This window comes from Lepidochelys kempii, chromosome 28, assembly GCF_965140265.1.
Source record: "Lepidochelys kempii isolate rLepKem1 chromosome 28, rLepKem1.hap2, whole genome shotgun sequence".
In the NCBI taxonomy this organism is placed as follows: Eukaryota; Metazoa; Chordata; order Testudines; family Cheloniidae; genus Lepidochelys; species Lepidochelys kempii.
The window spans coordinates 931107-955888 of NC_133283.1; the positions used below are offsets into that span (position 1 = coordinate 931107).

The 24782-nt window shown below is 61.9% G+C and overlaps 1 protein-coding gene and 1 pseudogene across 7 annotated transcripts in view; one reads left to right on the forward strand and one right to left on the reverse strand.

The window, feature by feature from the left end:
• The window catches only part of CHD3 (chromodomain helicase DNA binding protein 3), a 61868-nt gene extending 56514 nt beyond the window's left edge, over positions 1-5354 (forward strand). For 6 of the 7 annotated variants that reach the window (XM_073326778.1, XM_073326782.1, XM_073326784.1 and 3 more), the window contains 8 exons: positions 21-125; positions 506-646; positions 821-929; positions 1674-1806; positions 2236-2431; positions 3769-3932; positions 4489-4606; positions 4756-5354. In XM_073326778.1, the coding sequence (XP_073182879.1) occupies positions 21-125; positions 506-646; positions 821-929; positions 1674-1806; positions 2236-2431; positions 3769-3932; positions 4489-4606; positions 4756-4859 (1070 nt within the window). In that variant the 3' untranslated portion in view covers positions 4860-5354. The remainder of the gene's footprint in view (positions 1-20; positions 126-505; positions 647-820; positions 930-1673; positions 1807-2235; positions 2432-3768; positions 3933-4488; positions 4607-4755) is intronic. The other variant, XM_073326780.1, reaches the window with a different exon arrangement.
• Positions 5355-6406: 1052 nt separating this feature from the next.
• LOC140904171 (protein mono-ADP-ribosyltransferase TIPARP-like) lies at positions 6407-15844 on the reverse strand (annotated as a pseudogene).
• Between the last annotated feature and the right edge of the window lie 8938 nt (positions 15845-24782).

A 24782-nucleotide genomic window follows, 5' to 3' on the forward strand; every position in this document is an offset into this window, starting at 1 on the left:
TCGGTGCTGTCTGGTTCTAGGTGCCGGGCCGGAAGAGCCAGCGGCGGAGAAGGCCGAGGAGAGACCTGCTGACACCGATGAGCCCAAGGAGAAGGGGGACGGGGAGGGGCCGGAGGTGAAGAAAGGTAACTTGCGGGGGATTCACAGGCCTGAAAGGGCGGGGACCTGGGTTCAGGATGCGAGAAAGGTTTCCTTCCGCGCGGCTTTGTCCGTGGTTTCACCGCGGGGTGACTCGGGGAGCCTGGAGAGCTTCTGACATTGTGCGTGAGGGGCAGCGATCAGCGCTAAGAGCGGCGTGAACTGCCCCTGTACAGCTCTGTTGGGGCATTAACTCTGGACCCTAATGTTGGATATTTAAAAGGCCACCCTTATTAGCTGTTTCACACAGCCACGGCGGGGTGGAGGGGTGAGGGACAACGTCTGGGCCTGAGCTGTCTGTCTGTCTGTGTGCATAGCAACTGGGGGTGTTGACTCTGACCCCTAATGGTGGCCCTTGTGCTTGCAGAAGAGGTGAAGGTGGAGAAGGAAGCTGGCAAGGAGCCTAAGGCAGGCAGCATCAAGGAGGAGAGCAAGGCCAACGGGCGGAAGGAGGACAAGGCCGAGAAGCCCCGGTTCATGTTCAACATCGCGGATGGCGGCTTCACGGGTGAGAGGCCGCCCCTGGTGTGCCGGGGCTAGTGTCTGAAGAGCGGGCGCGGAGAGTGGGGAGAGGGGGACAGTCTGTGCGGCGACGGGGCCCTGATCTCGGTTGGGAAGGGGGCGTCTGGATGGTGTGGGCACGCCCGCGGATCTCACACCACCCGCCTTCTCCCCTCCGCAGAGCTGCACACGCTGTGGCAGAACGAGGAGCGGGCGGCCATCTCCTCCGGGAAGCTGAATGAGATCTGGCACCGGCGCCAGGACTACTGGCTGCTGGCTGGCATCGTTCTGTATCCTTCACCGCGGCCTGGCTCCAGGGACGGGGAATCTGATCCCTCCAATTTCAAAGTGTCTAATCCATCCCAGCGCGCAATTCCCCCCAGCTGTGGGGTGTTACCGATCCCAGCACGCAATTTCTCCCCCACACTCCCCAGCCAATGGAATATCACCGATCCCAAAACCCAATTTCCCTGTGGAACTCCCCGCCACTGGATATTACTGATCCCCAAACCCAATTTCCCTGTGGAACTCCCCGCCACTGGATATTACCAATCCCAAAAAACATTTCCCTGTGGAACTCCCCACCACTGGATATTACTGATCCCCAAACCCAATTTCCCTGTGGAACTCCCTGCCATTGAATATTACGGATCCCAAAAAACAGTTTCCCCATGGAACTCCCTGCCTTGCATATCACCAATCCCCAAAACCCAATTTCTCTGTGGAACTCCCCGCCACTGGATATCACTGATCCCAAAAACCTATTTCCCTGTGGAACTCCCAGCCACAGGATGCTACTTAATGCCCCAGTGCCGGATTGATACCCACAAGTTCCAGAGAGCCTGGTTATTTTGAACCAGTTACCCAACCTGCCAAGCTTCCCTGGCACCCCCATTCCCGATGGGTTCTCCGGAGCATCCCTGAGCCCTGTCCCCTCCTGTGAGGGCATCTGGTTGGGAGTGGGAGGGAGAGGCAAAGGGGGCAGCCCCCATCCGCCACCCGGCAGGATCCTTAGCGCCCCCGGCCCCGCGCAGGCACGGCTACGCCCGCTGGCAGGACATCCAGAACGACACCCAGTTCACCATCATCAACGAGCCCTTCAAAACCGAGGCCAACAAGGGGAATTTCCTGGAGATGAAGAACAAGTTCCTGGCCAGGAGGTTCAAGGTAGGAGTGGGAAGTGGGGACCCCCCCCGACCCCTGAGTCAGCGGGGCTGGGTGGGTGGGAAGGGGGCAGGAGGCAGGGCCCAGGACCGCTCTTAACAGCGGGGTCACAATGCCCTTGGGAGAGGAGAATCCTAACTAGGACTCCTGGGTTCTCTCCCCGGCTCTGGGAGGGGAGTGGGGGCTAGTGGTCAGAAGAGGGGAGGTGGGGAGCCAGGACTCCTGGGTTCTCTCCCCAGCTCTGGGAGGGGCATGGGGGCTGGTGGGTTAGAGCAGGGAGGCTGGGAGACAGGACGTCTGGGTTCTCTCCCGGCACCGGGAGGGGAGTGGGGTGTAGAGGGTCAGGGCAGAGGGGCTGGTGACAGTCCGTGAGCCCTGTGCCCCTGCGGGTTGCGGGTGGCTCAGCCAGTTCTCCTGCCCCCTTCCCCGCAGCTCCTGGAGCAGGCACTGGTGATCGAGGAGCAGCTGCGCCGAGCCGCCTACCTGAACATGACCCAGGACCCCAGCCACCCGGCCATGGCGCTCAACACCCGCTTTGCCGAGGTCGAGTGTCTGGCCGAGAGCCACCAGCACTTGTCCAAGGAGTCCCTGGCTGGCAACAAGCCTGCCAACGCCGTCCTTCACAAGGGTAAGAGGAGGGCGGGCAGGCGGGCGCGGAGAGGACGGTGTCTGTAACGTCCAAAGCATCCTCTGTACCGTGCTCTCTGAATCATTAAAGTGGGGTTGTGATCAGAAATGCCGCTGTGTTCGGTTGTCTCCTTAATCCTGCTCTGTGTATCTCTGGTGTATCCTCTGAGTATCTCTGGTGTATCCTCTGAGTATCTCTTTGTGTATCTGCTGAGTAATCCCCAAACCTCTGCTGAGTATCCCCCCAAGAATTGGCTAAGAATTTCTGGGGTATCACCCGAGTATCTCCGGTGTATTCCCCAAATATCAGATGGGTATGCCTGGAGTATCTCTAGCGTATCTGATGACTATCCTCCAAGTATCTGCTGAGTATCGCTGATGTGTGCGCTGAGTATTGCTGGTGTATGCCCTGAGTATCTGCTGAGTATTGTTGGTGTATGCCCTGAGTATCGCTGGTGTGTGCCCTGAGCATCTGCTGAGTATTGCGGGTGTATCTCTTGAGTATCCTTTGAGTATCTCTTGGGTATCACTTGTGTATTTCTCCCCGAGTATCATGTGAGTATCTCTGGTGTATTTCACCTCCCTTCCTAACCCTGAGTATCATGTGAGTGTCTCTGGTGTACTTCACCTCCTGCGTATCTCTGGTGCATTACTTCACCATCACACCCCCCCACACCTGATGGGTATCTCTGGTGTATTCCCGTCCCGAGTATCATGTGAGTATCTCCGGTGTATTCATCCTCTTGAGTAACTCTGGTACAGCGGTCCCTGCTGAGTATCTCCAGTGTAATTCTCCCCGAGTGTCACGGTGTATTTAAGTATCACTCGAGTATTTCCAGCATATTCATCCCCCTGAGTATCACTTGAGTATCTCTGGTGTATTCATCCATCTGAGTATCACCACTCGAGTAGCTCTGGTGTATTCTTCCCCCAAGTATCTCTGGTGAATTCACGTTCCCACCCCCGAGTAGCACTTGAATATCTCTGGTGTATTCATCCCCCCCGAGTATCACTTGAGTATCTGGAGTTTTCATCTCTCTGAGTATCCCCCAAGTATCTCTGGAGTATTCATCCCCTGAGTATCCCCCCGACTATCTCTGGAGTATTCATCCCCCTGAGTAATGTAATTACTCCCGAGTAATGTCCCTCCCCACTCGATGGTCTCTGGGCTGAGCCGACCTGACACGGAGGTTGGGGGAGACGGGGCAGGGCCCTGCTCTGCCTCTGGCACCCCGGCTGGCTCGGCCCTGGTGGGGCGGGGCCCCCACCGCGCAGCCGGCCTGGCCCCCGCGCCCCGCCTGACGCCTCTCCCCCTCTCTCTGTCTCTCCGCGCCCCAGTGCTCAACCAGCTGGAGGAGCTGCTGAGCGACATGAAGGCCGACGTGACGCGCCTGCCGGCCACGCTGTCCCGCATCCCGCCCATCGCCGCCCGCCTCCAGATGTCCGAGCGCAGCATCCTTAGCCGCCTGGCCAACAAGGGCAACGAGACGCAGACCGCCCCGGTAACGCCTGGGGGGGGCTTGGCCCCGCCCCCGCGGGCCCCGGTAACGCCTGGGGGGGCTTGGCCCCTCCCCCACGGGCCCCGCCCCCTGCAGGGCCCGATAACGCCTGGGGGGGCTTGGCCCTGCCCCCGCGGGCCCCAGTAACGCCTGGGGGGGGGCTTGGCACTGCCCCCGCGGGCCCTGATAACACCTGGGGGGGGGCTTGGCCCCTCCCCCACGGGCCCCGCCCCCTGCAGGGCCCGATAACGCCTGGGGGGGCTTGGCCCTGCCCCTGCGGGCCCCGGTAACACCTGGGGGGGAGGCTTGGCCCTGCCCCCCACGGGCCTTGGAACTACTGGGGAGCTTGGCCATGCCCCCGCAGGACTTGTAACCACTGGGGGGGCTTAGCCCTGCCCCCACAGGCCCCATAATGCCCGGGGGGGGGCTTGGCCTTACCCCCCTGGACCTTGTAATAACTGGGGGGCCTAGGCCCCGGCCCTGCAGGCCCCATACCACCCTGATCCACCCCCCATGGGCCTGGAGAGTCACTGCCCCCTCCCCCCGCCTTCTCTTCCAGGCCTTCCCGCCGGGCCCGTACGCCACCCCCCAGAGCTTCGGGGGTTCCTTCAGCGCCGGAGCCCTGCCCACGGCGGGCGCCAACTACAGCCAGATGCCAGCTGGGTCCTTCATCACAGGTCAGCACCCGCAGGTCCAGGGCATGGTGGGGGCGGAGCGAGGGGGGGGCTGGGAGCCAGGACTCCTGGGTTATCTCCCCGGCTCTGGGCAGGGAGCGGGGGCTGGTGGGTTTCTCTCTTCTCACCCCACTCCCCCCTCTTCACCGCAGCCGCCACCAACGGCCCCCCGGTGCTGGTGAAGAGGGAGCGGGACGCTGACCCCCTGGAGAAGAAGGAGCCCCGGGCCGGCGAGGTGATCTGTATCGACGACTGACGGGGACCCCTCCCCTCCCGCGGGCAGGGGCAGCCCCCTTCCTCTCTCTCTCTCTTTCCCCCGGGGGAGGGGGGCATGATACTGGCCCCACCCCCGCTCTGTCCAGACGGGACCCCGCTTCCCCCCCCTGGGGGGAGGGTACGTAGCCTGGGTGGGTGACGGGGGGGTCCAGTCCTGGGACCCCCGCCCTGCCGGCTACTCTATAAATATGAATATATATATATATATATACACACACATACTGTATGGGGTGCCCCCCGCCAGCCCCCCAGGCCCTCCCCTCGGCACCCCACTGTGGGGGTGGCCCCCCCCGGCCTGGGAAGGTCGCCCCCCATCCCAAAGCGGGGCAGGGGGGCAGTTCTACCTCGCTGCAGTCTGGCTGGAGGGGGCGGGGCGGCTGGGGGCGCGCCAGGAGTCACTCCGGATTGTCGGCAGTTCGCATCACTTCTTGTTTAAACCGCGCGGAATAAAGGCACCGTTTCCTTGGCTACATGACCCTGCCTCCGGCTGTGTTTGTGGGGGGCGGGGGTCTCCCTAGCCCCGCAGTGGGGCAGGGCCCCGTGCCCCCACAGCGGGAAGCCCCTCCCCAAAGACCACCACAGCCCGCTGCTCCTCTTGGCACGGCTGCACGCCTGTCCCTGCACGTCCGCCTGTCCCCGTCCGCAGGTCCGCCTGTCCAACCCCATGCGCCTGCCTGTCCTCACACACCTGTCTGTCCCCGCATGCCCACTTGTCCCCATGTGCCCGCCTGTCCATTCCTCCATCCCCGTGCGCCCGCCTGCCTGCCCCCACACCCCTGTCCATCCCCACGCGCCCGCCTGTCCACCCACGTAGCCGTTCCCCGGCACCCTGTCTGTCCGTCTACCTGTCTCTATCAGTCCCCACAGAACCCTCACACGGCCCCGTCTCTCCCTGCACCCCCCCCAATCTGTCCAGCCCCCCCTCGCCACTCCTCCACACCCATTTCTCTCCCCTGCCCCACATCACCGGTCTCTCTGTGGCACCCAGTGACCATTTCCCGCTGCGGCCTGTCCTGGCAAACCCGGCTGGTCCGAACTGATCCCACAGTAGCCAGGAAGGGCCAGTGACGGGGCAGCAGCCGCAGTCCCCAACATGGCAAACCGGGCAGGACTCAAAGCGGTCACGGGGGTGGTCCGGGACCACGGGGCTGCTCTCACCCAGCATGCCTGAGGCCCCCAAGTCGAGGGGGGCGTTGCAGGGGTCTCAGTGAGGCACCGGTATAAAGTCTGCAGCAGGGGCGAGCCCCAGACCGGGCCCTGCTGCCAGCCCTGAGGAAACGGGGCAGCCACGAGCCCCCCCAGCCCGGCGGTGAGGGGACGGGGGTACAGGTGTGAGGGTCTTACTGGAGAGGAAACCCTGGGTGTAAACTGGAGCAGAAAGGCAGGACCACCTCGCCAAAAGCAGGGGGTCCTGGGAGCCAGGACCCCTGGGTTCTCTCCCTGGCTCTGGGAGGGGAGTGGGGGGCTGGCTGTGGCCCCATGCCAGGCAGACCTGGGGGAAATGAAGGGAAGCAGCCCCCTGGGTGCTGGATTTGGGGGGGCCTCATTCCCTTGGGGAAGGGGGGGCCCCTGCTAGGAACCATGAGTTGCTAGCGGGGTGGGAAGAACCCCTCCCGGCCCCACATCTCTGCTCCAGGGGGGCTCGGCTGGAAAGAAAGAGCCAGGTGGGGAAACTGAGGCAAGGTTCGTTCCGGCCCATTCCCGGGGGAGCGACCCCCGCCCCACAGAGAACACGGACGTCATGGCCTAGGCTCCACGCCTGGTTTATTGCTGGGGGGCAATGGGGCCAGGTTCCAGCCTGGGCCCTACAACAGCCCCCCCCCCCCTTATTAAAGCAGCAGCAGGAGATGCCCGCAGGCAGGCCCCGGGTTCGAGCCCAGCGCCGCTGCCCTCTCTGCCAATCGGGAGCTGGTTTGGCAAAGTGGGAGGGGCTCCTGCTGGCCATGCTTTGTTGACTCAGTTTACGCCCAATCAGAATCCGGTTTGTAAGAGTGGGCGGGGCCTCCCAGGGTCAAACGAGGCAACTCCCAGTCGCAGCGCCCCATTGGTTGGCTCTGTAATGACATCATGGCCAGGTGTAGCCTTCATACATGATGTCAAGGCCTGCAAGCCCATTGGTGGACGTCACTTCCTGCTGGGGCCCATAGCATGACATCACTTCCTGCTTGGCCCTGCATGGCTAGGTCGGGTCCAGTGACATCACTTCCTGCTGGACCCAACCCAGACCAATCACACCCGAGCTGGCCCCTTCCACGGGACGTCCCTGTGTCCACCCCCACCCTCCCCTCCTGGGGGGCACAGCCCCGTCCCCCCTTGAGCACAGAGCCAGAAAATCTAGGGGGCAGTTGCAGGACTCCTGGGTTCTTTCCCCCTCACTCTGCAGCCAGGAGAATCCTGTGGGGGGGGGGGGGGGGCAGCAGGGTTCTTTTCCCCTCACTCCACAGCCGGGCTGGGGGGGCAGCCGCAGGACTCCTGGGTTCTTTCCCCCTCACTCCGCAGCCAGGAGAATCCGGGGGGGCAGCCGCAGGACTCCTGGGTTCTTTCCCCCTCACTCCGCAGCCAGGAGAATCCTGGGGGGGGGGGGGGCCCACAGCCGGACGCCTGGGTTCCTCCCCCGGCTCAGGCCACCTTCACCACCTCCTCCAGTTGGCGGTACTGGAGCAGGAAGTAGGGGTAGCACGGGTCGCCGTCGAAGACCACGTCGATCTGGGGGTCGCTCAGGCTGTCCACGCACGAGTCGTACAGGTCGCTGGCCGGGTCGCCGGCGTCCAGGGGCGGGGGCCGGCTGCCCCAGGCCCGAGCGCCCCACCAGCACCTTGCAGAGGGAGCCGTGGCGCAGGCCGGCCTCGGCGGGGGGCACGTAGGGGTGGGAGTAGCTGGCGCGGCAGGCGAAGTAGCTGCCCTGCCCGTAGAGGGCGGCGTGTTCCCCCGGCAGCCGGCGGTCCAGGTTGTGTTTGCCGAAGGCCGGCACCGCGCCCGCCGACGTGCCGTGGAAGAGATGGCGCTCGTTCCGCAGCCGCTGCTCCGGGGACGTCTGCCGGCTCACGTGGCTCTGCTTCCTGCAGGGGGACACACCGGACTCCTGGGTTCTCGCCCCGGCGCCGGGAGGGGAGCAGGCGGGGCTGGGAGCCAGGACTCCTGGGTTCTCGCCCCGGCGCCGGGAGGGGAGCAGGCGGGGCTGGGAGCCAGGACTCCTGGGTTCTCGCCCCGGCGCCGGGAGGGGAGCGGGGACTGGTGGGTCAGAGCAGGGTGGGGCTGGGAGCCAGGACTCCTGGGTTCTCGCCCCGGCACCGGGAGGGGAGCAGGCGGGGCTGGGAGCCAGGACTCCTGGGTTCTCGCCCCGGCGCCGGGAGGGGAGCAGGCGGGGCTGGGAGCCAGGACTCCTGGGTTCTCGCCCCGGCGCCGGGAGGGGAGCAGGCGGGGCTGGGAGCCAGGACTCCTGGGTTCTCGCCCCGGCGCCGGGAGGGGAGCGGGGACTGGTGGGTCAGAGCAGGGTGGGGCTGGGAGCCAGGACTCCTGGGTTCTCGCCCCGGCACCGGGAGGGGAGCAGGCGGGGCTGGGAGCCAGGACTCCTGGGTTCTCGCCCCGGCGCCGGGAGGGGAGCAGGCGGGGCTGGGAGCCAGGACTCCTGGGTTCTCGCCCCGGCGCCGGGAGGGGAGCAGGCGGGGCTGGGAGCCAGGACTCCTGGGTTCTCGCCCCGGCGCTGGGAGGGGAGCGGGGACTGGTGGGTCAGAGCAGGGTGGGGCTGGGAGCCAGGACTCCTGGGTTCTCGCCCCGGCGCTGGGAGGGGAGCGGGGACTGGTGGGTCAGAGCAGGATGGGGCTGGGAGCCAGGACTCCTGGACTCTCGCCACGGCTCCGGGAGGGGAGCGGGGACTGGTGGGTCAGAGCAGTGGGGGCTGGGAGCCAGGACTCCTGGGTTCTCGCCCCGGCACCGGGAGGGGAGCAGGCGGGGCTGGGAGCCAGGACTCCTGGGTTCTCGCCCCGGCGCCGGGAGGGGAGCAGGTGGGGCTGGGAGCCAGGACTCCTGGGTTCTCGCCCCGGCGCCGGGAGGGGAGCAGGCGGGGCTGGGAGCCAGGACTCCTGGGTTCTCGCCCCGGCGCCGGGAGGGGAGCGGGGACTGGTGGGTCAGAGCAGGGTGGGGCTGGGAGCCAGGACTCCTGGGTTCTCGCCCCGGCGCCGGGAGGGGAGCGGGGACTGGTGGGTCAGAGCAGTGGGGGCTGGGAGCCAGGACTCCTGGGTTCTCGCCCCGGCACCGGGAGGGGAGCGGGCGGGGCTGGGAGCCAGGACTCCTGGGTTCTCGCCCCGGCGCCGGGAGGGGAGCGGGGACTGGTGGGTCAGAGCAGTGGGGGCTGGGAGCCAGGACTCCTGGGTTCTCGCCCCGGCACCGGGAGGGGAGCGGGCGGGGCTGGGAGCCAGGACTCCTGGGTTCTCGCCCCGGCACCGGGAGGGGAGCAGGGGCTGGTGGGTCAGAGCAGGATGGGGCTGGGAGCCAGGACTCCTGGACTCTCGCCCCGGCTCCGGGAGGGGAGTGGTGGTTAGAGCCGGGCACCCTTCCATTTGTCCCTGTTGCACAGGAAGGGGCTCTGCACCCAGGAAATGCCCAGGGGGAGGGGTTAGGGGGTGCTGGGGGGCCGTGGAGGGGCAGGTGCTGGGGTGTGTGGCCGAGGATGCAGGGTGAGAGGGACAGGGCAAGGAAAGGGGGGGGCGTGGCCAGGGGGCAGGGTGTGGGGGGGCAGGGCTGGAGGGGCACAGGGTGTGGGTGGGCGCAGGGTGGGTGGGACGCGGGGGACAGGGGTACGGGGAAGGGGGGGGCGCAGGGCTAGGGGGGAGCATGGCAGGGGGCACAGTGCAGACAGGGCTAGGAGAGAGTGGTGGGCGCAGGCCTTGTGGGGGCTCAGCGGGGGCAGGGCAAGGGGGCGCGGCAGGGAGCAGAGGGTGCGGGGAAGGGCTGGGGGTTGCGACGGGCGCAGGGCGTGGGGGGGCAGGGCTGGGGGCGCAGGGCTGGGGGGGCGCGGGGGGGGGCACTCACCGCTGGTACTTGTCCCACAGGAAGGGGTTCTGCACCCGCCGTGCCCGCTCCAGGCGGCACCGGGCCTCGGGCAGGCTCTTGTGGAGGAGCCCGTAGATGAGCCGGAAGCCGCACTCCTCCACCGCCACGGGCACCTGCTGCCAGTCCGGCCCGGGGGCCAGCGGTGCCCAGGTCTCGGGGTAGGGCGGGGCCGGCAGGGGGCCCCGGGGCCGGCAGGGGGCCCGGGTGCAGGCTGCCGGAGAGCGTCCTGCGGGGGCGAGGCAGGGGGTGAGGGGGCCGTGAGCCCGGCTGGGGGGGGGGCGCGGGCGGGGGGGGGGCACCGTAGCTCCGGCAGCAGCAGGGCGGGGGCGCGGAAGGCAGGCCGGGCCCGCAGGGTGCCCGTGGCCAGGTTGCGCTGGGAGCCGGCCCGCAGGTCAAGCCGGTAGCCATGGTCGGCCGTGCTGCACAGCGCCTCCTCCTGGCCGCTCCGCAGCGCCGCCTCGATGCTCTGGGCGAAGGGCTGGGGGCGGAGAGAAGAGGGGTCAGCGGCCCACGCCCCTCCCAGAGCCGGGGAGAGAACCCAGGAGTCCTGGCTCTCAGCCCCTCCCCCCTTGTTCTACCCCACCAGCCCCGACGCCCCTCCCAGAGCCGGGGAGAGAACCCAGGAGTCCTGGCTCCCAGCCCCTCCCCCGTTGTTCTACCCCACCCGCCCCTACGCCCCTCCCAGAGCCGGGGAGAGAACCCAGGAGTCCTGGCTCCCAGCCCCACCCTGTTCTACCCCACCAGCCCCTACGCCCCTCCCAGAGTCAGGGAGAGAACCCAGGAGTCCTGGCTCCCAGCCCCCCCCACCCCCCGTTCTACCCCCCCAGCCCCGACGCCCCTCCCAGAGTCAGGGAGAGAACCCAGGAGTCCTGGCTCCCAGCCCCCCCCCCCCCCCCCCCGTTCTACCCCACCAGCCCCGACGCCCCTCCCAGAACCGGGGAGAGAACCCAGGAGTCCGGCTCTAACCCCCAGCCCCCATTCCCCTCCCAGAGCCCGGGAGAGGACCCAGGCATCCCGGCTCCCAGCCCCCCAGCGCCCCCCCGCGGCGGGGAGGGAACCCCGGCGTCCGGTGCACCTCGCTGTCGGGCTCCCAGCCGCCGAGCGCCTTCCAGCAGTAGGTCCTCGTGGTGCGGAAGGGGGTGCCGGGGGCGGGCGGGGTTTCGAGGCGCCGGACCGAGGGGAGACGGGGGTCACAGGGGGGGCCTGGGCTGGGGCCTGCCCATCACCCCCGACTGCCCCCCGCTACCCACTCACTGCCCCCTAAACGGCCATTCCCTTCACAGCCCAAACCCTGCCCCACTGCTCCCCCCACTGCCAGCCCCTGAAGTCCCCAAACCCTGCCCCACTGCCCCCATTCCCCCCACGCCAGCCCCCCACCCCAAGCGCTGCCCCCTTTCCCTCCCATGCCCCCAAACCCTGCCCCACTGCCCCCATTCCCCCCACGCCAGCCCCCCACCCCAAGCGCTGCCCCCTTTCCCTCCCATGCCCCCAAACCCTGCCCCACTGCCCCCATTCCCCCCACGCCAGCCCCCCACCCCAAGCGCTGCCCCCTTTCCCTCCCATGCCCCCAAACCCTGCCCCACTGCCCCCATTCCCCCCACGCCAGCCCCCCACCCCAAGCGCTGCCCCCTTTCCCTCCCATGCCCCCAAACCCTGCCCCACTGCCCCCATTCCCCCCACGCCAGCCCCCCACCCCAAGCGCTGCCCCCTTTCCCTCCCATGCCCCCAAACCCTGCCCCACTGCTCCCATTCCCCCCAAACCACCTGCCCCCATTCCCCCCACCCCAAGCACTGCCCCCTTTCCCTCCCATGCCCCCAAACCCTGCCCCACTGCCCCATTCCCCCCAAACCACCAGTCCCCCCACCCAAAACCCTGCCCCACTGCCCCCATTCCCCTCAAACTGCCAGCCCCCCACACCTCCAAACCCTGTCCCACTGCCCCGTTCCCCCCCACGCTACCAGCCCCCCCAAACACTGCCCCATTGCCCCCCACTCCCGCCCCAGAGTCCCCAGGATCATGCACAAATGCCCATTGTCCCCTAGGTCGGGGGTTCTCTCCCGCCCCCCCAACGTGCTGTGGCCCAAGAACTGGGTTTCTGCAGATCAAAGCCGGGGCCGGCGTTAGGGGGCAGCAAACAAGGCAACAGCCTGGGACCCCCGCGCCCCCCAGTGCTCAGGCTTCAGCGGCAGCCCCGGGTGGTGGGGTCGGGGCCCCGGGCCCCTGGTTGAGAGCTACACCTTAGGCGACCCCCCGGCCTCTACCCCAACCTGCCCCCCTCCCGTGCCCCAATGAACCCGACACCCCCCAGCTGACCCCTTGTACCCCACGTCCAGCACAGACCCAATGCCTGCTCCCCCCCCAGAACTGTCCCCCCCCACATCTGCCCCCGTGTGTACCCCTCCCTACCTGCCCCCTGATCACACCCCACACGTCCGGCCCCTCATCCTGCCCCAGCCCATGCCCCCCACCCCCAGCCCTGTCAACGACTTTCCCCCAACCTGACACCAATCGAGGTAACTCGGGGACATTGAACAAACCACCCAGGCGTCCTGGTTCCCAACCCCCCCCCCCCCCCAGCTCTAACCCACCAGACCCCGCTCCCCTCCCAGAGCCGGGGAGAGAACCCAGGCGTCCTGGCTCCCAGGGCCCCCCGCTCTAACCACCAGCCCCCACTCCCCTCCTAGAGCCGGGGAGAGAACCCAGGCGTCCTGGCTCCCAGGGCCCCCCGCTCTAACCACCAGCCCCCACTCCCCTCCTAGAGCCGGGGAGAGAACCCAGGCGTCCTGGCTCCCAGGGCCCCCCACTCTAACCACCAGCCCCCACTCCCCTCCTAGAGCTGGGGAGAGAACCCAGGCGTCCTGGCTCCCAGGGCCCCCCGCTCTAACCACCAGCCCCCACTCCACTCCCCTCCCAGAGCCGGGGAGAGAACCCAGGCGTCCTGGCTCCCAGGGCCCCCCGCTCTAACCACCAGCCCCCACTCCCCTCCCAGAGCCGGGGAGAGAACCCAGGCGTCCTGGCTCCCAGGGCCCCCCGCTCTAACCACCAGCCCCCGCTCCCCTCCCAGAGCCGGGGAGAGAACCCAGGCGTCCTGGCTCCCAGGGCCCCCCGCTCTAACCACCAGCCCCCACTCCCCTCCTAGAGCCGGGGAGAGAACCCAGGCGTCCCGGCTCCCCCCGGCCGCGCACTCACTGGTAGGAGGCCCGCACGTGGGTGCGCTCGGGGTCGCCGTAGAGCCGCTCCAGCGCCCCGTGGGCCTCGGGCCCCACGCTCAGCCAGCCGGGCGGGAGGCTGGTGCTCCACCAGAGCTGCCAGAGGTAGGGCAGCAGGGTGCGGTGCGGGGGGCAGCGGGCCCCGGAGAAGCAGCAGCCCAGGAGGAAGTGGGGGCAGATGCGGACCCCGTCCTCGGGGCGGGTGTGGTACTCCAGCTGGGCCACGATCTCCAGCAGGTGGTCCAAGGTCAGCTCCTCGCACCCGGGCCCGGCCTCGGGGCTCGGCTCCGGAGCCGCCTCCCGCAGGGCCAGTTCCACCCTCTCCCCGTAGGGGTTGCCGGCGGGGGCCGCGGAGGGCGGGCGGGGGGGCTGGGGCGGCCCCGCCCGGTTCCGGGGGCCGGCGGGGGAGCAGCCGCGCCTGGGCCTTGAGCCGCAGCGCGATGGGGGGGCGGAACGCCGAACGGCGGGCGGCGGGGCTACGGGGGCATCACTGCCGGCCGCCATGGGGCGCCTGGACACGGCCCGATCCTCCCGGGGAGAGCTGGAAAACAGGGAGACAGAGAATGAGCAAGGGTTAGTGTTGGGGGACAGAACCCAACCCCCCCGCTCTAATTCACCAGCCCCCGTTCCCCTCCCAGAGCCGGGGATGGAACCCAGGAGTCCTGGCTCCCAGCCCCCCTGCTCTGACCCACCAGCCCCCGTTCCCCTCCCAGAGACGGGGATGGAACCCAGGAGTCCTGGCTCCCAGCCCCCCTGCTCTGACCCACCAGCCCCCGTTCACCTCCCAGAGACGGGGATGGAACCCAGGAGTCCTGGCTCCCAGCCCCCCCTGCTCTGACCCACCAGCCCCCATTCCCCTCCCAGAGACGGGGATGGAACCCAGGAGTCCTGGCTCCCAGCCCCCCCTGCTCTGACCCACCAGCCCCCATTCCCCTCCCAGAGACGGGGAGAGAACCCAGGAGTCCTGGCTCCCAGCCCCCCCTTGCTCTAACCCACCAGCCCCCGCTCCCCTCCCAGAGCTGGGGAGAGAACCCAGGAGTCCTGGCTCCTAGCTACAATTCAGTCAGTGCCGGTCGGCGGCAGAGCCGGGACGCCGAGCAAGGTGGGCCTGATCCGGTGTGATGACTCCCTCCCCCCAGCTCCAGGGCTAATGAGGGTCTGTCTGGGGTGCTTGAGGGGGTGGGATTCGGGACTGATGTCTAGAGCGGGGGTAAATCCCGTGTTTTAGGAAGAGATCTGAGAGACCCCGAGCAAAGATTGCCAAGGTCTCTTCATGCAAAATTCTCCATCTGAAACCTCCCACACCCTGGAAGAAAAAGGGGACAGCGAAATGAGTTGCAAATTTGTGGCAGTTTCACCCCATTGTTTGTTTGGAGGGGGGGTGTGTTTTGACATTTTCCCCAACAAAACCGTCCCGGCTTGAAGCCAGTTTGGGTCGGCTTCTCGAAAAGGCCGGCGCGGTGGAAATCCCAAAAAACCCGAGCCGTCCCGTGTGTCCGATCCACGGTGATCCCGTCACCTGCCGGCGTCTGCTCGCTCCGTTAAAGGGGGCGGATCAGTTTTGCCGCGATCTTTTGAAACCCTCGACGCTCTTCCCACATATCTGGCTGACTCGATGGGCACTTCAAGCCTGGCCGTGTCGGTCAAGCGTACGAAAACCGACAGCAACACGGCTCTGCCGAGCAAAACCCCAGCGTAGACGCGGCGAAGCCGAGAGAAGAGAAACGGCATCTGTGTGTCGGCCTGGGCTGGGCCCTCTCTACCGGACCGAGAGCGGTGGGTTTTGCAGCTCACAGGCAGGGGACAAAATGGTTTTTGACGGCGTTTGGAGCGAAACAAAACTTTTGCGGGGACTTTTTGGAGAAACACAGAGCCGTAAAAAGGCCAAACTGCGGCGCGAGTGAAAACTGTTTCAATTTTGACGGGTTACAAACCCCAAACGTTTCGGCAAAATTTCCAAAAATTCCATGCCTGGAAACGCCCAAAACCCAGAGCAGTTTCGAATAGATCTTCATGTTGTCTTTAACGTCTGGGCAATTTTTCAGCCGACGCAAACCAAAAGTCGGGCGGGATAAATTTCAACGCAACAAAAGGCCAAGGCGAACCGAACGCCGGGTTTCAACGGTTCTTCGAAGGCTTTGGTGATTTTTAAAACCCCGTCCCGTGGAAGGAAATTTGAAGTGTCCTTTTGATCCTTTCCACCCCCACCCCAAAAAATATCAAGCCACTTTTGACTTTTTTGAGAAGCTTTTTGCCCCCAGCGGGACAGTTTGGCAAAACCACTGCCAACCGGCGAGACGCGTAGCCGTGTTTTTGCGCTGCAGGGGGGAGCTGGGAGTTTCGCCCCACAACGGAGACACGGTTTCCCCGACACACCAGGGCCAAATCCAGAGGTAAAAAATCACCTCCTCCGGACGTATCGTTTTCCTTCATTGAGAACTGAGCCCCGGCAGTTTGTTCCCCCGGCCCGGCCCAGAATCAGTAACCCTGAGGGCCACAGGGCGGGGGTCACTGATCCATCGCATCTCCCGGCCCCCCATGCGGAGGGAGGAGCTGGGATATGAACTACGCCCCGGGTCAGCCCCGAGAGAACAGGCCCCATCCCCCAACACCTCCAGACAACGGGTCTTGTGATTCGGCACTTGCCAGCTATTGCCCGGCAGGGCTGGGAATGGCTGGAATGGAACCCAGGAGTCCTGGCTCCAAGCCTCCACCCTCTACTCTAACCTCTAGCCCCCCTCCTCTCCTTGAGCCAGGGATAGAACCCAGGAGTCCTGGCTCTCAGTTCCCCCTACTCTAACCCACCAGACCCCACTCCCCTCCCAGCGCTGCAGAGAGAACCCAGGAGTCCTGGCTCCCAGCCCCCCCTACTCTAACCCACCAGACCCCACTCCCCTCCCAGAGCTGGGAAAGAACCCAGGAGTCCTGGCTCTCAGTTCCCCCTACTCTAACCCACCAGACCCCACTCCCCTCCCAGCGCTGCAGAGAGAACCCAGGAGTCCTGGCTCCCAGCCCCCCCTACTCTTACCACCAGCCCCCACTCCCCTCCCAGAGCTGGGAAAGAACCCAGGAGTCCTGGCTCCCAGCCCCCCCTGCTCTAACGCACCAGACCCCACTCCCCTTCCAGCGCTGCGGAGAGAACCCAGGAGTCCTGGCTCTCAGTTCCCCCTGCTCTAACTCCCCAGCCCCCATTCCCCTCCCAGAGCCGGGGAGAGAACCCAGGAGTCCTGGCTCCCAGCCCCCCCTGCTCTAACCCACCAGACTCTGCTCCTCTCCTCCACCCAGGGCATTTCTTATTGTAGGGTCTCCCCCTGGCTCCCATGGGCCACCCCCAGAGCAGGCCAATGGGCCCAGGACTGACATCAGACACACCCCGCCCCTCCCCCCTCCAACAAGACGATATGGGGGTGTGTGTACAGATATCACCCCCCCCCAAGGCCATTCCACTACTTAGGGAGATGGCTCCGTAGTGGGGGTATTTTAGGGGGCTGGGGAAAGCAATATAGGACCTGTTGGGCGGGGCACTGGGAGCCAGGACTCCTGGGTTCTCTCCCCGGCTCTGGGAGGGGAGTGGGGGCTAGTGGTTAGAGCGGGGGGGTGGGGCTGGGAGCCAGGACTCCCCCCCTTTTCTTCTGGGTTTGCACAGCTGCAGGGAGAGGGAGGGGCTCAGCCAGCAGGAGACACCTAATTTAGGCAAGGTCTGGAAAGATCACCCCACCCACAGCTTGATCAGCAACCCAGCCAGCCCGCCCTGCTCTAACCCACCAGCCCCCACTCCCCTCCCGGAGCCGGGGAGAGAACCCAGGCGTCCTGGCTGCCAGCCCCCCCTGCTCCAACCCACCAGCCCCCACTCCCCTCCCGGAGCCTTGGGAGAGAACCCAGGAGTCCTGGCTCCCAGCTTTCCGATGCAACCATCCACTCACCTCATCGCATCCGTTCTCAGCCCAGACCCGCCCCAATACCTCAGCTCCCGGCAGCCAAGGAGAGCAGGGAACCGCCCCCCCCCACCCCAGCCACTGGGGGTGCCCCCCACTCACCCCCTCTGCAGCCAGCTCCGCCTTCAGAGCAGCCGGGGCTCCGCACCCCACCTGCCTGCGATCCGCTTCCAACAGCAAGGGGGGGGGCTGTTGCTTGTATTTCCCCCCCTCTTCTCTTCCTTTTTTTTTTGGGGGGGGGCGCTGCCCAGCCTGGCCCCGCGCGGGTGGGGGGGCTCAGGCGTTGGGAGAAGCCCAGGGCAGCCGCGATCCCACCCCAAACCCAGCGACCCAAACAACAACAAGGTCTCGTCAAAGTTTCACTTCTTCCCAGTCCCCACCGGAGCCAACTCCCCCCCCCCGGCCCCCTGTGCGGAACCCGCCCTGGCGCCTCCCCCGGGAGGCTGTGGGACCCGGGGGGGCCGGCTCCGGTTTCGCTTTCCTTTTCTCAGCCCCTGGGGAGGGGACGGGAGAAGAGGCCTGGCTTTAAATAAAAAAGAAATGGAGACAATGGCTGGTTTTTTTTGGGGAGGGGTGTCAATTTCACCGATTTTGGGGACAGAGGGTCAATTTAACTTCAAATGGAGTTTTCCTGGGAAGAGTGTTATTTGGTAAGTTTTTTGCAGTTTTGATTGGGGGGGGGGAATCTATTTTTACAGTGAAATAATTTTTAAAATGTGAGTTCATCACAACCCCTTTCCTGGGGGACCGCGGAGCGACTTGGGACAAAATAGCTTGTCTGTAACTGGATCCCAGCAGCAGGCCTGGGAATAGGACCCAGGAGTCTGGGCCCAGTCCAGCTGCTGGCTCAGGCTTCATAGGAAACCGCTCCAAAATATTTTCTCCCCGGCTCTGATAATATTTCAAGCGCAGTCCCCCCAGTGATACTGATTACAGGAAGGATGAATGAGAGAGGAGTGGGTTTTGAATGATCCATGTGCTTAAACTATTTGTATTGACATCTCCCTACATGGCTAGCAGCCCCCATCATGGCCCCCCGTGCTAGGGGCTGTACAAACAGAACGAGACTTACGACCTCTGTGATATTCATCTCAGACGAAGATAAGACACTTTCCACTTCGTCGGTGCCGATCTTGCCACCACGGTTTAGATTTCACAGAAACGTAACAGCACCTCGCTCTCATCAACAGCTCTCCAGGTGCTTTCCCACATTCTCTCTCTGTAGCAGATGGGGAAACTGAGGCAGAGATCAGTGGAGCAGCTTTACCCAAGGTCACCCAGTGGCCAAGCCAGGAATAGAACCCAGGTTGGTCCTGACTCACCTCAACAGGCCTCCATAAGTATGTAACACATCAAAATCCCAGTGGCTTCAAATACTCCGCCGACTGATCTTCCTGTCTGGTGTCCTGCTGTGGCCATCCTCTGAGGCTGCAGAGGAAGATAAAAAAAAATCCCAGCTATATCTGGCCAATTGTGCATTGGGGAAACATTCCTTCCTGACCACAGCTGGTGGCCAGCTGAAGGCCTGAAGCATGACATTGGATTGGAGTTATTTTCTTAATGCACCAGTTTAACCGTATAAAACGGATGGCACAACCCAACTGCCTAAAGTCAAGCACTCGTGTGAAGATTCAGGGCATTTTCTGGAGGCCCAACACAAACTGAAACGAATCAGTGTCCCTTTCTCCGCGGCATTGGCAGGGGGAATGGATGTTGCCATCCTGCAAATATTTTCAAGAGGCTGAAATTTCCCCTCAGCTTGAATACGGACAAAATAGTCAAGAGCACAAAAAATATTTGCAGATCAAAAAAGATTTCTTTTTTTCCATTTCAGACCAGTTGGAGTGTTTTGTTCCAAAACTTTTAAAAGGGTCAATTTGGATTTTAAAGTTCTTCTCGTCTTTATGCTTTTGTCATTCGCGTAGCTCATGTAAATTGGGTAATGAAAAACTCACTTCAAATGGGAAACCATCTGGATTTTTTTTGCTTGTTCTGAAAAAAATGTCGAAACAAAACATTTGGACAATTCTTCCTCTACACTTTTTTGGAGCAGGAAATTCTTTGAACCTGTCCCCGTTGTGTGAACAGTTTGGAAATCGAGAAATCAGTATTTTTGGACCCCCAAAGCCCCCTGATGCGTTGAACAATTCCTAAGCAGATCTATCTACCCCTCATAGACTTCAGCCTTGTTCCCAAAGTGTCGAAGGATAAATGTTGAAGGACGAGCAACAGATCTCCACAATGTTCTTCAGTCACTGTGTGATTTCGTTTTTGCGTCTTGATAACCAGTGTGTGGGACCAGGAAAAAAAAAAACAGGTCTCCAGATGTTATAGTTACTGTGACAAAGTGGGGTTTTAGTCACCTTGTTATGTTGCATGTGAGTCTTATGGTCCTGTATTAATATGGTGTGTGCCTCAGTTTCCCTGTGTATTACACCAATGCCTAGGTGGTGGGAATTGGGTGTGATTTAGACTGAGGCCCTCGGGGGCAGGTGAGGCTGCTTAGCTGTCTGCACATATGTAACCTGAGACCCAGGAGGGGGATGTGACCAGGTGACACCTTTTGCCCAGGAAGCAGGACAAAGACCAGGAGGAGGAGCAATGGGGCTGTTGGGGGTTGGGTCGCTGGAAGCTGGGCAGTCTGCGGCTTGGGGCTGGAAGAGAGGGAGGCCAGGGCAGTCTGGGCCAGGACTCCCCAAGATGGATGTGGCTGAAAGTCACTGATTTCTGTGCTAGCAAGTTCTGTTCTACACTGTGTTTCTGTCGCCTAATAAACCTTCTGTTTTCCTGGCTGGCTGAGAGTCACGTCTGACTGCGGAGTTGGGGGTCAGGACCCTCTGGCTTCCCCAGGACCCCGCCTGGGCAGATTCGTGGGAAGCGCACGGAGGGGCAGAGGATGCTGAATGCTCCGAGGTCAGACCCAGGAAGGTGGAAGCCGGGTGAGCTTCTTGCCCTGGTGACAGTCTGCTCAGAGAGGAGGCTCCCCCAGAGTCCTGCCTGGCTTTGTAGGGAGTAATTCCAGAGCCCCGGTGACTCTGTGACCGTTACAGAGAAAACCTTCAAATTCTGCCCTGAGCATCAGCAACGCTGCCTGAGTCTGCTCAGAGCCTGAGCCCGTTGCTGTGAGAGTGGGGAGCTGCCTCAAATGTAACCCGTGCAGAGACCGTGACGCTGTACGACGGAATCTGGGGGACGCTTGAGGATATTATGAATATTAATATTGTAAAATTGCAATGAGTTGTGCCAGATATGCCATGTAGGGCATCTGCAAATATGTTATGATTTGCCAAATATGATCATCTCATTTATGTGTTTGTATCACCTCTGTATTATGACAGGTTGCAGAGTAGCAGCCGTGTTAGTCTGTATCCGCAAAAAGAAAAGGAGGACTTGTGGCCCCTTAGAGACTAACCAATTTATTTGAGCATAAGCTTTCGTGGGCTACAGCTCACTTCATCAGGTGCATAAAGTGGAAAATACAGTGAGGAGATTTATATACACAGAGAACATGAAACAATGGGTGTTACCATACACACTGTAACCAGAGTGATCAGGAAAGGTGAGTGATTACCAGCAGGAGAGCGGGGAGAAAAAACCCTTTTGTAGTGATAATCAAGGTGGGCCATTTCCAGCAGTTGACAAGAACGTCTGAGGAACAGTGGGGGGGGATAAACATGGGGAAATAGTTTTACTTTGTGTAATGACCCATCCACTCCCAGTCTCTATTCAAGCCGAAGTTAATTGTATCCAGTTTGCAAATTAATTCCAATTCAGCAGTCTCTCGTCGGAGTCTGTTTCTGAAGTTTTTTTGTTGGAGAATTGCCACTTTTAGGTCTGTAATCGAGTGACCAGGGAGATTGAAGTGTTCTCCGACTGGTTTTTGAATGTTATAATTCTTGACGTCTGATTTGTGTCCATTTATCCTTTTGCGTAGAGACTGTCCAGTTTGCCCAATGCACATGGCAGAGGGGCATTGCTGGCACATGATGGCATAGATCACATTGGTAGATGTGCAGGTGAACGAGCCCCTGATGGTGTGGCTGATGTGATTAGGCCCGATGACGGTGTCCCCTGAATAGCTATGCGGACACAGTTGGCAACGGGCTTTGTTGCAAGGATTATGAGTTATAGATATGTCTGTATTTCAAAACATGTGCTATGCTTCTGGGTGACACCCCCAGACAGTTTGGCCCACTAAGGACCATCAGCGATACAATTGTCCCATTGAGAGAAGGCAAGGGATACACCTTATGACATGCCTATGGAGAGAAAAGGCTTCCAAGCCATGTGCCGGGCAGCTTGTGTTGGAAACAAAGGAAGCACAGGCCGCGTGGCAACAGACTATAAAAGGCAATTGCATCTTCTCCATTTTGTCTTCAGTCCTGCTTCTTAGCTCTGGACGAATCTTTCTACAAACTCTCTCCAATGTGTCCACATCCCTTCTGTAGTGGGGGCCCAAAACTGGACGCAATACTCCAGGTGTGGCCTAACCAGTGATGAGTAGAGGGGAATAATCACGTCCCTCCATCTGCTGGCCATGCTCCTAGTCATGCAGCCCAAGATGCCGTTGGCCTTCTTGGCAACAAGGACACTGCTGACTCCTAGCCAGCTTCTCCTCCACGGTAATCCCCAGGTCCCTTTCTGCAGAACTGCTGCATGACCCATCCAAGCTGTGGATATGCTCCAGAGGGACTTTCAAGCCAGCAAACTCACCAATACTGCTAGGAACCTGATCTGTGGACTTTAAGTCTTGTATGTATGTGACTGTTTTACCATTTGACATCTCTCTGCTTATCTTTTCTTGTTTCTTTATAATAAACTTTTCGTTTTAGACACTAAAGGATTGGCTGACAGCTTGGTATTTTGGGTAAGATCCCAACCTCTACTGACCTGGCGACGTGGCTGGCCCTTTGGGGTGAGAAGAACATTTTGTATACGTGAGCAGAGTTTTTTTTAATAACTTCTCACTGTACTGGACCTAGGTGCTGACTGGGAGCCAGAGAACTGGAATGCAATAAGATCACTGTGTGATTTCGTTTTTGCGTCTTGATAACCAGCGTGGGGGACCAGGAGCACACTCTGTGACTGGTTGGGAAATTTAACTTCAGTGTTACCCAGCCGTTGTGGGAGTATCTGTGCTCCATTTTGCAGCCTGCCCTGACGGTGGCTTTTCCAGTGAGAGCTGCCCTGGGCACCCCGGATCACACAGACCTGGATCCCACCAGGCAGGGGGGTAGGGGCCAGGAGTGTGAATACCAGTGCCCCTCACCCGCAGCCCCCTGCTAGCCCAGACCTGAGCTCCCTCCCCAGCTCTGCCGGTGCCCCTCATGCCCAACATGCAGCCCCCTGCTAGCCCAGGCCTGAGCTCCCTCTCCAGCTCTGCCGGTGCCCCTCACTCGCGACCCACAACCCCCTGCTAGCCCTGCCCTGGCCCTTGATGCCAGATTGGGACCGGTCCCCCATAGAGGGGAAAGGCCCCATCTCCCATTCCCCACTTCCCCAGGCTGGCTGGTCTCTGTTCTTCTTGTCGAGGAAAATCCACTGGGAAATTCCTGAGTTTTATTTCAGGAGAAAAGGAAGCAGGAAAGGGGAAATTCCTCTCCGGCTGGGCTTTGGCTCCGCTCCGCAGCATGATCGGCCATCCCCAGCTCTGAGAGAGGCGATTTCCCAGCAACAGGAAGAAAAAGAAGCGTGCAGACCTGGAACCGGCCTGAAGGAAGAGGCTGTACCCGCCCCCAATCCCATCTCCTCCGTAAGTTGCAGTCATCACAGCTGTGATACAGAGAGGGGAATGGAACCCAGGTGTCCTGGCTCCCAGCCCTCCCCCCCGCTCTATCCACTAGACCCCACTCCCTTCCCAGAGCCGGGGAGAGAACCCAGGAGCCCTGGCCCGGCCTGCATAGCACTGCCTGGGAACCAGTCCCTGGGGCTACAGACCCGTGCCCTGTCCGGCCCCAGGCCCTGGCTCAGCAATTGACAACGAAAACTCGCCTCTGGAGGAGGTTGTAGGGTCTGGGGGGATTAGAGTGAGGGGGAGGGGCAGCAGGCAAGGGGATGGAGTGACTGGCCCCACACAGAGACCCACAGTCACAAACACACAGAGATGTCACACACACCGACACACAGACCCACAAACACACACAGACAGTGCAGACATCCCCCCACCCCCCCAACACACCCCACACCCGGAGACTCACAAACACAACACAAATTGCACACACCAACATAGACACATAAAGACCCACAAACACACAGCTCTTTCTCACACAGACACACACCCACAGGGCTCAGAGGACCCACAGATCTCACACACACGATTGCGCCCCCCTTCCCGCTCGGGGTCATCCGCAGATTTTCTAAGCCTATGCCCCACTCTATTATCCAAGTCAGTCATGAAAATAGTCATCCCGGATCCAGGACTGACCCCTGCAAGATCCCACTAGATTTGCCCTCCCAGTCCGACAGTGATCAATTGATAACTACTTTTCAAGTCTGGTCTTTCAGCCGGTCATGCACCCACCTTGTATTGATTCCATCCCTCTTGTGTTCCCCTGGTTTGCTTCTGACAATGTCCCATGGGACTGCGTCGACAGCCCACCTAAAATCAAAATCTCTCACGTCTACTGCTCCCCATCTACTACGCTGGTGGCCCTGTCAAAGGATCACCCGCGGATCTCAGTCAACCTCTTGCCCACAGCGTCCTCACGGTCAGCTAATTATCCCCCCATGCTTCCCCAAATCCTTTTCTGAGTACCTGCTTCTCTGGAGAGAGTCCACCCGGCAAGTCTGGCCTGCATTCGTCTTGAGGACGGCTGGGCTGGGTTGAGACAAGACCATGACCAATTGCGCTGACCACTATCGATTCATTTGTTGTCTGGTACTTCGATCGGAAGCGGTCTGGGGCAGGTTTATACAGCCAAGCGCAGGGGTCCCACAGTAACGAAATAATCCAGAATAATCCATTATCCAGAGTGGTTTGATGCTTCTTCAAGAACTGCACATGGGAAGCGTCCTGCTAGATTAAAACACCCACGCAGGTGCTGTCAATGGGTTACCTTTGTAATGCCAGTGTTGAGGGAGGGAATGGGGTAACGCTATGGGCTAGTGGCTAGGGACCCAGGAGTCCGGGTTTAGAATCATAGAAGATCAGGGTTGGATAGTCCAACCCCCTGCTCAAAGCAGGACCAGCCACAACTAAATTATCCTAGCCAGGGGTCAAGCTGGGCCTTAAAAGCCTCTAAGGAGGAGATTCCACCACCTCCCTAGGGAACCCATTCCAGTGCTTCACCCCCGTCCTCGTGAAATAGTGTTTCCTAATATCCAACCTAGACCTTCCCCACGGCAACGTGAGACCACTGCTCCTCCTTCTGTCATCTGCCACCACTGAGACCAGCCGAGCTCCATCCTCTTTGGGACCCCCCTTCAGGCAGTTGAAGGCTCCTATCAAATCCCCCCTCCCCTTCTCTTCTGCAGACTAAATAACCCCAGTTCCCTCAGCCTCTCCTCATAAGTCCTGTGCCCCAGCCCCCTAATTATTTTTGTTGCCCTCCGCTGGACTCTCTCCAATTTGTCCACATCCCTTCTGTAGTGGGGGGCCCAAAACTGGATGCAATGCTCCAGATGTGGCCTAACCAGTGCCGAGTAGAGGGGAATAATCACTTCCCTCCATCTGCTGGCCATGCTCCTATTAATACAGCCCAATATGC